The sequence below is a fragment of the Cotesia typhae genome, unplaced genomic scaffold (genome assembly GCF_013202065.1).
Source record: "Cotesia typhae breed Kobodo isofemale line unplaced genomic scaffold, CoteBio_Ctyphae scaffold_152, whole genome shotgun sequence".
NCBI lineage: Eukaryota > Metazoa > Arthropoda > Insecta > Hymenoptera > Braconidae > Cotesia > Cotesia typhae.
This window is the reverse complement of record NW_027423776.1, coordinates 8,211,220-8,224,770: the sequence shown is the minus strand read 5'-3', so window position 1 is coordinate 8,224,770 and position 13,551 is coordinate 8,211,220. Positions and strand designations below refer to the sequence as shown.

Here is a 13,551-nt window from a genome sequence, read left to right as displayed (position 1 = left end):
GAAAAAGTTTAATTATAAATAAAAATAAGAGAAACAAAAAAAAATGGAAAAACAAATGTTTACATCTCAAAGAAATGAAAAGAAGAAGAAGGAGTTTAATCAAATTTCACAAAACAATAAATCATTGAATTCATTAATTAGTAAATAAAATCTATATAATTAGCAGTTTTTCATTCTTCTATACAATTGAAGTTTACCCAATTTAATTTCTTAATAATAACGACCGATTAAATAAAATATACTGAAATAATTAAGAAATGGAATGAGAGCAACCGTAGTATTCCCCTAAACAACTAATGCTTAAAAAACAAATTAATAAATGCATAAATAAATAAACACTTGTAAGATTTTTCGGGTGCATCCCAAATGGCTATGTCAAAAACAATAATAAATTTACATATACATTTATGTGTATTATATTATAAATTATATATTAAAGTATAAATTTATTAATTTTTAGTTTTAAAATGAAATATGATCTTGCTTTACTATTAGTGGATTTAATATTCCTTGCTTTGCAATTGAATTATTAATTAATTAATGAATTAATATTATTATGTTTTTATTTATCTTTATGGTTATTTATTCAAAGAAAATAACGGATCAATTGAAAAAAGATACGTATTAAATAAATAAAAGTAATAGTATCTTAATAAATTACAATAATAAAGAAGAAAAAAAAAAACAAGTAACAACTTGTATCTTAAATACCATTCATTATTATAAGATCATTTTTCTTATTGTGCTTAGCACATTCGTATGACGTGATTATGCGTAAAAAATTTATTAACAATAAAGAAATTATAAATAAATAAATAAATATTATTAATGTAAGTTCTTGATAAATAATAATACATTTATGAGAAGATAATGTGAAGCTTATGTAATAAATGGTTGTTGAAAAAATTGTGAGTAAAATTAGTGTAGATTACAGGAGGATATGCAAAAAAAAAATATCAATATATATCAAGATGTGTATGGTGAGATTGTTACAGTAAAAATGTCGTGATAGTTTTATATACGAGGATCAGTGATCAACAGCCGTATACTGGCTTTAAATGGACTGATGAGAGGGATCTGGGACCACTGGTGGTGCCATGAGGAAATGAAACCCATTATCTAATATACTTTTATTATATCGTCAGATCGTCATTTTAAAAATGGTTACTCATTCGTTCTTCATTGCCCGTATCATCACATCTTTCAAGAAAAAAAAAACTATTAAATTCAATTCAATTAAAAAATACATTCAATCCAACCTTTGAGTTGCTAAGAAAGCAGGCATTCAATAAAACGTTAGCATGCTTTCATCATTTATCTCTTTATTTTTTTCTTATCTCATTTTTAAAATTATTCCCGCGTAAAGTTAACAAAGAACGGGTGGATATTAAAAGATATCATTGGTCAATAGTTCAATGCACTTTATTTATAATATATATTTATTTATAAAGTATTCTCACACGTTTGCCAGGATATAAATATATGTATATATATATACACATATATCTACTTATTTGTTTCATTGCAAGGACATTTAATTTTCTTTGTTTTGTTTTTGAATGACACAAATGTTTATAAATAATTTTCTAAACTTATTTTGCCATAAAATACTGCTGGTAATTAATTTACAAGAACTGAATCCAAATGTAGGTCGTTAAATATTTTACTTAGAATTGAAGATCAATAAAAGGAAATTAAATTAATCCATCAGTTCTGAATAATTGAGGTAATTATCGTTTTTAAAATAAAATTGCATGAAATTATTTTGTTTTAAATATAACATATATAAAATATTTTTTTAAAAAACTTTTTCATGTGAAATTAAAAGTTTTTATACTATTTCTTTTTAAAATTGACACTGATGATTTTACAATACTAAATTTAGCCGACGTTTTTAATTATTAAAAATTTTTTTAATAATGCTGAAGTTAGCCGTCAGCTGTCAATTTTAAAAATTTTAATAAATCAATTACAATAAAAAAAATACTTCTAAAAATTTTCAATTGTAGTTTTCACATGTGAAACTTTTTAATTAAATTTTTTTTTTAAATAATTTAATTGCTAAAAAATTCTAAAGAAATTTTTAATGTCAATCAACTTCAATGTTATTAATTACATCGTTCTGTAGCAATAATTAAAAATTATCAGATGTCTGCTATTTTAAGTTTCGTATAATAATACATCACATAGCATACGAATCCAACGTTGAACTTCTCAACCTACTCAAAGTTTAATAACTGCCTAAAAATTTATAAAATTACATTAGTAAACAAGTTTCAATTCCACTTTAGATCCGTACCAGTTATTTCGACGCAGACGACAAGTTTTATGAGTTTTTAAAAAAATTAACAGGTAGGAATTTTTTTAGTAAAACTTCGCTTCAGTAAATATAAAATAAGATACAATTATCATTGCAAGTAACATGAATAATAATAATTAATAAATAATGGATGAGTATCATGTCTTTAAATTGTTAACTCATGCATGATAATATATTTCCATGCATAAAAGTATATAATGGTTGCATTTAGGTCCAGAACGGAGAAATAGGAAGAGAATCTACGATGACGTTGATGTTGCTTGCCAAGAAATTTTTGGGGGTGGTGAAACGAAAACAAAATTATTAAAAAAAAAAAAAAAAAAAAAAAAAAGGAAGGACGAAGATAACACTAGTGTGGTGGAGAGAAGCTTCGAGTGTGTTTAAAACGACAGCGCCACCGATGTGTTTATATATCTCTATACAATGCATCTATATTCAACATGCTAACTCGAGTTTTTAGTTAAGAAAGTCAGTTCATACAAGATGGCCGCCCGGGTCACATCGGGGTTCTATCAGCTAACGCTTATATTACATTTATTCTTATTTATTAATTTTAATAATGGTGAAAATAGTTACGAAAATCCAAGAACACTATATGTCACCGATAATGACCAATCATTAAGCCAAAAAAGGTCTTTTATTATCGACAAAAATGATTATTTTGGTGATGATAATGATGATGAGACTTTCGGACGATTTCGTCGAGATGTACCGCAAACTCCAACACCATCAGGATTTTCCAATTCGTCATCTAATATTACAGTCAAGGTAATTATGTTAATATTTATTTATCAATAAGTTACAGTGTTGATATATTTATTTTTAAACGCTTTTATTAATTTAAATAAAAATAAACAAAAGTTTTTGCGATGTATTTTTTAAAGACATGACGAAATAACAAAAATATTATTTTAAAATTACTATTTTTATGTGCACTTGTTAAACCTGATACATATTCAGTGTTTTTATTTAATTTGTTATTTTTTTTAAGTATTTATTTATTCAAAAGTGATTTATTCTCAAGAAATAATTGGTGTTTATTGTTCATACAATCCAATTTAAAATTGAAGCGTCACCAGATAACACACAATTAAAAATAATGTTTTTTTTTTTATCTGCATTTCAATGTTACTTACTAACAGCGCACTCAAATTACGTTTTTAAATATTCAATTCGATTCTATAATTAAATCAAATATAGTTCAACTAAATAATTAATATCAAATGTCAATGATTAATCAATTACACTCCAATTTTGTTATCTTGATAACAATTTAGGTGATTCTAATAAATTGTGTACTATTAATTGGAGTAATAAGTTTACAAGATTAGTTCAATAATTATCAGATATCAAATAATAATCTTAATTACAAAATTTCAAGCAAATAAATAAATTTTTTACGTTTTAAAAATTTATTGAACAGACGTTTTTATCTTTAAATTATTGAGTGTCAGACTTTAAAATTGTTGTTTTTATTTTAAAAATATTATCAGCAAGATCTTTGAGATAAGGTAATCTGTATGCTTGATATTAAATCGGCTGTTGAAAATAAACACTCAACAATAAGGAGAAAATAAAAGTTAGGTATATCTCAAATAAATAAACGTATTTATTTCGTTTATTTTCCGGTAGATTTTTTTAAATAAATAAACAGCAGTAAAACAATTTTTTTTTTTCGGAGTGTTAAAATTTTTTAATTCAAATGCTGTTTTATAAAATATAATAATATTGTTAGTCAGAGAGGAAAATAACTACATGATGCTCTTTGTACACTACATTCACATACAATCGCTAATCTCTTTAGTATTGAAGCGGACAAAAGAATCATGATACACATACAATAAAGTATGCAGATCGTATATTATTACTCATGATATCTTTTGTAATTTGATTCAAAGTGTAGTATAAATAAATGGTTTATAGCTATCCAATGCTTGATAGTTATTATAAAATTATCCTAAAAAAAAATAATTCATTTAAATAAAATTTCATTTATTTACATATTTTTGTTAAAATCTCAATATTTTTTAATCATGGCAATCAATATGATATGACTATCAATTTACTTCGCCTATCGAATCACTTAAGACGGTTTCACTTTTCAACTAGATGAGAGTTAACTGATTTATTGGTTTATACTGCTAATAATTATTATTATATATTTTATTTTATTTATTAAATATTGCCAGAGCCTAGTGCTGATGTAATGCTGTGCATATGAAACTTAATGTAGTCTGATACTGGATGTAATCGTGTGTTGGAGTTATAAATATTATCGTTTTAATACTTTTCCTCACACTTCCGTATAATTTTATTATTTATTTTTTTTTTTTTTTTTTAATATTCATAGAATTTAAATCAACAGTTATCACTCATCGTTACACAGAGCTGATAACAATTTTTTAATACAAAAATAGAACATAATTTTCAAAGCAATATTTTTTTTTCTCTATTTTCTAATTTAAATTAATAATTTTTATTTTCTTTTTTGCAGTTAAACTTGTTAGATGACCCACACCAGCAGTTGATGGTCCATTGGGTTGGAGAAAAATCAAATGTAATAATTTGCTTGGCGAGAGATAACACAAGCCCACGTGATAAACCAACGCAAAAATTAAATCCTAGCGCTGTTTACATCAGCTACGACTACGGCGATACCTTTGAAAATAAATCGGAATTATTTAAAATAAATTCAAATCCGGTTGAATATGCTACGCTTGATAAATTTTACAATCATCCAAAATTTAATACCTATTGTGTATTTGCGGACAGCGCGAACAGCGTTATATTTACAACAAATAACAATGGTAAAACAATTAATAAATCCAGTGTACCATTTCATCCAAGCGAAATACTATTTTATGAAGATAATCCGCTGTATTTTTTGGCTCTGGATAAAATTGATCCGAGACGGACATTGTGGATGACAAGTGACTTGGGTAAAACATGGTTACGCATTCATGAGTCAGTAAAAGCATTTTATTGGTCTAATTCCAGTCCTAAAACAATTATAATCGTACGTGATGAATTTAAAGGCAGCACGGTAGTAGAATTAGATCTTACATTCGACCAAAACCAGAGGCGAGATTTAAGATCTGTACTTATAAAGAATGTTGAAGATTTCCAGATAAGAGGCGATTACATGTTCGCTACCAAGAAATCTGTTGTAGATCCGTCAGCTAATGAAACAACTCAGTCACTGGACTTGTATGTTTCTTTTAAAAATCAAACATTCGTCATGGCGCATTTTGATACGGAACTGGAAAGAAAACAATATCATATTGCAGATGTTTCCAACAATAGAATATTTGTTGCAGTTGCTCATACTGATACACTTATAAATCTTTATATTTCAGAGGTTGTTGACCACACAATGGCCAGATTCACATTATCGCTAAAAGGAATTTTCACACATTTCCCAAATAGTACATGGAAAGGCAGCTGGGTGAATGAACTTGCCGAGGAAGCTTTCACTGATCTATATAAAGTTGAGGGCTTACGAGGTATTTATATCGTGTCACACATCAAAGAAAACTTTAAAGGTAACTCTGTTGGACCGGAATATCTGGAATCTTTGATAACTTTTGATCACGGTGTTACCTGGAATAAAATAAAACCACCAGAGAATGTTAAACATGAGAATGTACCGGATTCAACTTGGTCATTGCATTTAAGTCAGCGCTTCAGTCAATTGTATCCTGTAACTCGGTCAGTGACCATCATGAGTTCAAAGTCTGCTCCGGGGATAATAATGGCAACAGGTGTACTAGGATCGAGCTTGAAAGGTCATCCAGCTCTGTATGTGTCACGTGATGCCGGTCTTACATGGAAACAAGTACTCAAGGACTTCTACTTTTTCAATATGGGTGATCATGGTGGAGTTCTTGTTGCCGTTAAATACTTTAAAACACGTGGAGAAACGCGAGACATATCGTATTCGATCGATGAAGGAACAACATGGCAAACTTATCAATTTAACCAAGAAATGCTTCGAGTTTATGGTTTGATGACGGAGCCCGGTGAAAATACAACTGTTTTCACGATGTTTGGATCTACTCCCGGGTTGCATAAGTGGCTTATCATTAAAGTCGATCTACGCAATGCATTTGAAAAAGAGTGCAAGGATGACGATTTTAAATTTTGGTCACCAGTTAGCTCTGATCAACCTGGAATGTCTTGTATATTAGGACGCCGAGAAGTTTACAAACGACGTGCTGCATCTGCTAAATGTTATACAGGTGTCGACTATGACAGACCAACTAGCTTTGAAATTTGTCCGTGTGATTTTCAGGATTATCAGTGTGATTACGGATTTATCAAAAGCGGAAGTCCTGCTCACTGTATTAAAAATAATGCTTTGGTACATTACGATCCATACAAAGTTTCATCTTCATGTTTCCCGGGAAAATTTTACAATAGAACTAAAGGATACCGTAAAATTCCGGATGATGATTGTTCCGGAGGTTACGCTAAAAAATTTGAGCCTGATGAAATACCTTGTCCAATTGTTGAACCACAAGAATTTCTTCTGGTTGCTCAGCGAGAACACATATCTCGTATTGACATCAGATCTCACAGTTTGGAAGTTCTACCGGTTCATGATTTGAAAAATGTCATTGCTATTGAATATGACGTTAAAAACAATTGTTTATACTGGGCTGACATAGTAAATGACACTATTGGAAGACAATGCTTCAAAGATGGTACGAGTTATCCTGAAATACTTGTTGAGACTGATTTGAGTTCAGTAGAAGGTATGGCTTATGACTGGGTCTCAAAAGTACTTTACTTTGTTGATGGTGTTAAAATGCGAATTCAAATCATTCGTACGGATTTGACAATGGCTGGCAGAATGCGACGTACTATTTTGGGATCTAACAATTTACAAAAACCACGTGGAATCGCAGTACATCCCATGATGGGTTACATGTTTTGGACAGATTGGGCTCCTGGTAATGCATCAGTATCTCGTGCTAACTTGGATGGTACTGACATTAAACGGCTGTTTACAAAAGGTACTGTAGAATGGCCAAACGGTATTTGTATTGATTTTATCGCTGAAAGAATTTATTGGGTAGACGCACGAGAAGATTATATAGGATCATCAGACTACGATGGAAAAAGATTTAAAAAAGTAATCACCACCGATGACAGAGTTTCGCATCCATTCGCTGTTGCTGTATTTAAAGAAAATATGTATTGGGATGACTGGAAGCAATCGATGATTTTTGTTGCGGATAAAGATCATGGTGCTGGTATAACAACTCCTTTAGGTACACTATCTGGATTGATGGATTTAAAAATATTTGCCCATAGCGTCCAAACTGGAACAAATAAATGTGAAAATAGTACATGCTCGCATCTGTGTCTCGGTGCTCCGAATGATGGATTTGTTTGTCTTTGTCCCGACGGTATGGTAATGACTGACGGTAAATGCATGTGTCCCGGTGGTATTAAACCATTCGCTAACTCAACATGCCCACGTGTTGCTAGCACATGTGCATCAAATCAATTTGCATGTGGCAATGGCGTTTGTGTTTCTGAATTCTGGAAATGCGATGGTGACAACGATTGTGGTGATAATTCTGATGAAGCTAGTTGTAAAAAAGCTACTTGCAGTCCAAATAACTTTGAATGCGATGACGATAAATGCATACCACGATTCTGGATGTGTGATCTCGATAAAGATTGCAATGACGGCAGAGATGAACTCAATTGTACTTATTTGAATTGCACTGATACGCAATTTAAATGTGATAATGGTCGTTGTATTTCTCACAGGTGGCAATGCGATGGTGAGGATGATTGCCGTGACGGATCGGACGAGCGACATTGTAACAAGAGTTCCGTACCAAACACATGTAAAACCGACGAAATTGCTTGCTCAGATAACACTTGCGTGCCAAAAACTTGGGAATGCGACGGTGAAAATGATTGCGACGACGGTACTGATGAAAAAGAATGTGCGAGTCGAGGTTGTCATGATTGGCAATTTGCTTGCAATACAACAGAAGACGGGCACACAGCTCACAAGTGCATTTACAAATCATGGCTTTGCGATGGTGATAGAGATTGTCACGATGGATCTGATGAAGATCATTGCCCATCACCGCCACCTGAGCCACCAACACCTTCAACCCTTCCGACAAATACCTGCAACGACTGGATGTTTAGGTGCAATAACACCAAATGCGTGCCGTATTGGTGGAAATGCGACAGCGTCGACGACTGCGGTGACGCATCTGACGAACTTGGCTGCGGAGTACCACCCGATGAACCAGAGACACCTTACATCACCGAGTCATCAAAACTTCCTCGTATTTGCAGAGACAATCAGTTCCAGTGTTACGACGGACAGTGTATTGACGACTCCTGGATTTGTGATGGCACGCCAGATTGTAAATTGGGCGAAGATGAGTTGCGTTGTGATCATACACGCACAGGTTGCCGTCCTGATCAGTTTATGTGTCGAACAGACGGCAACTGTATACCTCTCACGAATATTTGCAATGGAGTTCTCGATTGTCCTGACCGCAGTGATGAGGCTAGCTGTGATATTCATCAGACAGAGCCACCGACAACTTTCTGTCAAACCGGTTCTTTCCTCTGCGATGAAAATAAATGTATTCCATTGGCTTTCTATTGTGACGGTAAACATGATTGTGTTGATGGATTTGATGAATTACACTGTGACAAAAATAATTCTCGAGTGTACCAAGTTATGGTACTTGAATTCGACGAGAGATTGACAAATGCGACTAGTTTGTATCTTAACTGGCACAAACCAATTCCATCAAACACAACACTTGAATTTTTACCCTCGTTAGCTAAAGTCGAACCTAACGCCAAATGGATAAATGCTACTGGTTGGATAAAAGATAATAGGTATCAATTTAACAATCTTGAGCCTTACACACCTTACAATTTGACTGTTTACGTCAGACAAGAGGGTCAGACTACTGTTTATCCTCCATTTAAATATTGGATCATAAAAACTGATCAAGGAATACCATCAGAGCCTTGGAATGTCACAGTTGTTCAGAAAAATGGTACTCGTGTCGAGCTTTCATGGCGACCACCTCAACATCCAAATGGTATAATCACTGGGTACGAAGCTTATATAACACCACCAATTCCACCAGCACCGTTTCCTCTTCAAAAAACTTCTTACACTTTTGATCTACCATTCGAGCCTAACAAGACCTATTCATTCTGGGTAATTGCTAAAAATCGTAAGTACGATTCTAAACCTTCAGCAGTTGCAGAATTGGTGTTTGATAGTGCTGCTAATATCGACGATATTCAGTATCTAAAAGTTTTAGAAACAACAAACAATTCTGTTCATCTGACATGGGCAGCGTTGAAAGGCGTTGATGGTTATCACATCACACCACGTGCGCCTCCACCTTATCCATCTTATCATACATTGAATACGACACAAAATGACTTTGTTGTTACCAATTTATCGCCGGGTACGCCCTATACTTTCGAAGTAAATGCGATGAAAAAATCTTATATTGGTAAAGTTGTTATGATAGCGGCTACAACAAAAGACACACCACTGCCGTCAGTGCCCAATCTTAATGCAGAATCGAAAAAACTCGATGGAACGACTGTTAAACTCAGCTGGGATCAACCAAAGAGTACAAGAAAAATAAGATGGCAGTACGCTATTCACTATGCATTAAATATGCAAGATTTATTTAAGGACTACAAAATTTTGACTCCTAATAAATCCGCTTCGATAAAAAATCTGGAAGCTTGCGAAACATACATGTTTGCTGTAGGTGTTCGTGGTAATGGGTACGGAGCTGGACCTCTCAGTCAACCTGTACAAGTAGATACGTATTATAATGTCAAAGCACCACCAAAACAATTGCGCGTTACTCCGGCACCTAAAACAACCGACTCAATAATTGTATCGTGGAGTGCTAGTTGTATGAAGATTGACGATCCGATTATTTACAGGCTTACTGTCACTGAAACGACAATTAATGAAAAATCAACAGTTATTCTGCCACCGACAAACGAAACTGTGATAAAACATACATTTACAGGTATCAAGTACGGGGGTAAATATAAAATAACAGTCGCTACAAATGTTACTGATGCTATTGAGAGCCAGCCAGTTGTTTATCAAGCTGCACCACTCACTCCACCTCATCAAATTCGTGTAGAGGCTAAAGATGGGAAATTTACAGTCTATTGGGAAGAGCCAATGAATTCTGATAATATGAAAAATGATACAAAGCGTCATTATCAAGTACTGGTTAATGAAAATACCAGAGCATTTAACGAATCAACAGCCAAAGTATACAATGTAGATCGACCTCCCTTTATTTTCACGAAAGCTAAAGTTAATTCAATGTATCTATTTACTGTTAAATTGATTACTGATAAAGGATACCAGAGCGGAATCAGTGAAATTGTTGGAGTTCAAATTCCATTGAGTATGTCAATTAAATTTATTTTGTCTTTTTAATTTATTCAAAATGATAATAATTTTTTGTTTTTATTATTACAGCTGCAGATTGGCCTGGAACAATTAATACATCCAGTATACTTTCATTTGCCATACCAATTTGTTTATTAGTAATCGCATTAGGAGTTGGATTTGCGTATTTCTTCGTGAGACACAGGCGGCTGTCTAATAATTTTACGCTATTTGCTAACAGTCATTATGACACGAGACGAGGTCAAGCTACTTTCCCGGGTACCACAGATGCTCTAGGTGATTAATAATTTTTCCTTTTCCTTTTCCTTTTTTTTTTTTTTTTTTTTTTCCTATAATTAAATTAGATATTTGCTTTTCGTTATTAATGCACAGCTGGCTTAAAAATATAATAATGTAATGCTTTATTTAATAACCATAAGGTTACAAAAAATAATAATAGAGATTAATTAAAAATTTGAATTGCCCTTTACATTTAAAATTGTCAAATATTAAATGAAAACAGAAATTGTTGTTTTAATTTATAATTGCTGTTTAATTAATTTTTACTTTTATTTTATATTCTACTTTTTCTTTTTGTTTTAATTTATTTTTATTACTATTACTTGGCTACATGAGGCCAACTTTAATTAAATGCAGCAGCTAATAAAAGTTACTTGATCTTTAATTAACAGTTTAATTTTTTTTTTTTTTTTTAAATGTACGCTCGTTATTTTTATCATCTTAATTAATTATATGTTTATTTTTGTTTAAGATGAAGAAGACAGTCCTGTGATTCGCGGCTTTTCGGACGACGAGCCTCTGGTAATAGCATAAGTAATTATTATAATAAATTTAAAAGTATATATATAAATTTACATTAATTGTAAGAAAGACACTATGATTATTGACTACTGTAAGTTTAGGTAAATGAGAAAAATGAATAATAATTAAACTGCTGATCAGGTACGCATGATTATATAACAATATTGAAATCAATTTAAATATCCTTTGCGCGATGTTTTGTCGCCTTTTATACGCTATTTCAATAAAAATAATAGACTATTTCATTTTTCAAGTACAGTTGTTTAAGTATAATTATAAATTATCGGTGACAGAGCGTCGCGCGACGGTAGCTCTGTATATATTTTAATTTTTTCGTGATAAATATTTTTTTCTTTATCATTTATTATTATTTTTAATATTATTGTTATAATTATTATGATTATTTAAAATAGTTCTTGATTCTTGATTGCCATAATTATCATTAAAAATACTAACGGTTAATGAATTGGTATTAAAATTGAGTATTTAAAATTACATAAGGTATTAGAATTTTTTTTTTTTTTTTTTTTTTTTATTTTTTTCCATTAAAACTCACATTTGTATTTCGTAAAATCAATTTTGGAGTCGAAAAAAAAAATTTACCGTCCGTATTTACTTTGGTTAATCTATTTATTATTATATCAATTTTTTGAATAATAAAAATATAAAATTAATTACTGACTTCAATATATTTTAAATATATACATTGTTTTTCAATGTAATCGATAATTATGGAAAAGTTAAAGATGTTTGTTTTGTAAAAAGTAAATTAAGAAAATACCATAATAAAAAAATCAAAGGTGACAAAGAAATTATCTTGATGTCAATTTTTATACTGAAATAAAAATAACTTAAGAAAATTCATTTGTAAAATTAATTGGGACTTGTTTTAAAAAATTTTTCATACGATTTATTAATAGATTCATTTTTTTTATGTTTCTATGACTGTAGAATTTGTATAAAGAATATACAATAATAATGTCAAATAATATTGTTATGTTTAACAAACGTGATTTTTTATTGAATATATTATGGATAAATTTTTTATGTGAGAATGTGAAAGAAAGTAAGCGTAATAATTATAAAGGTATTGTAGAGAGTATGTGAAATAAAGAGAACCAGTCAGTTGGATTAAAAAAATTATAACAATTACAGTTTGTCTTTTATCTAAACATTATTGTTTGTGAAATTAAAAAAAAAAAAAAAAAAAAAAAAAAAAAAACCGGACGATAAGTATTAACGTTTAATTATTAATTTACTTTTGCACGCCAGAAAATCTTGCCATTTCAATAGTTATGAGCAATATGACATTTTATTTTTCTTTAATAATATTAATTAATATTTTAATTATTATAATTAAGATGTAATGTCACCTATTTCCGCTTATTCTAATTTAAAACTATCTCTGGCTCCGAAAGTATTTCCAATAAGGTCTGAGAATTTTTAATTCACCCAATTAATTTAATAATTGTGATTTTTGTTAGTGTGATATTACTTCTTAATTATCGTAAAGTTAAGATTTTTCATGTATTTCTACACAAATCCGACTGCTTCGTATAAATATTTAAAAGTCTGAAGAGCTTGCAGCAGTAACGATTATAAATGTGAGGGTTAAATCGAGAAGAATTTTAAAGTAGATAATGAACTGACGCTATTCCAATAAGTGAATAAAATGATTATGATTGTAGCCTGTAAATCTTGCAAAGTTATGATAACAGTGATTTAATATATATGCGTGTAAATAAATAAAGTTAAATAAAAGCAACTAAAATAACTATCATTATCATTATTATTATTATTATTATTTAACAGTATTTCTAAGATCGGTGATTTTACTTATTAAAGAGCATTTATTATTGTAAGCCAACTTTCCCGATCCAAACGATAGTAGACTAATTCAATTTTAATTTATTAACTATTTTTACCGCACTATTGTCGGTATGAGCACTCATACCATCCTCGGGTGAATATATAT

General features: G+C 30.7%; 1 protein-coding gene across 1 annotated transcript; it reads left to right on the top strand.

The window, feature by feature from the left end:
- The first annotated feature begins 2,736 nt into the window (after positions 1-2,736).
- Positions 2,737-13,356, top strand: LOC141535607 (sortilin-related receptor). Its single transcript, XM_074255578.1, has 4 exons — positions 2,737-3,088; positions 4,815-10,770; positions 10,845-11,051; positions 11,527-13,356. Exons 1-4 carry the CDS (start codon positions 2,804-2,806, stop codon positions 11,586-11,588), a joined length of 6,510 nt encoding a protein of 2,169 aa, XP_074111679.1. The 5' UTR covers positions 2,737-2,803; the 3' UTR covers positions 11,589-13,356.
- Positions 13,357-13,551: the final 195 nt, after the last annotated feature.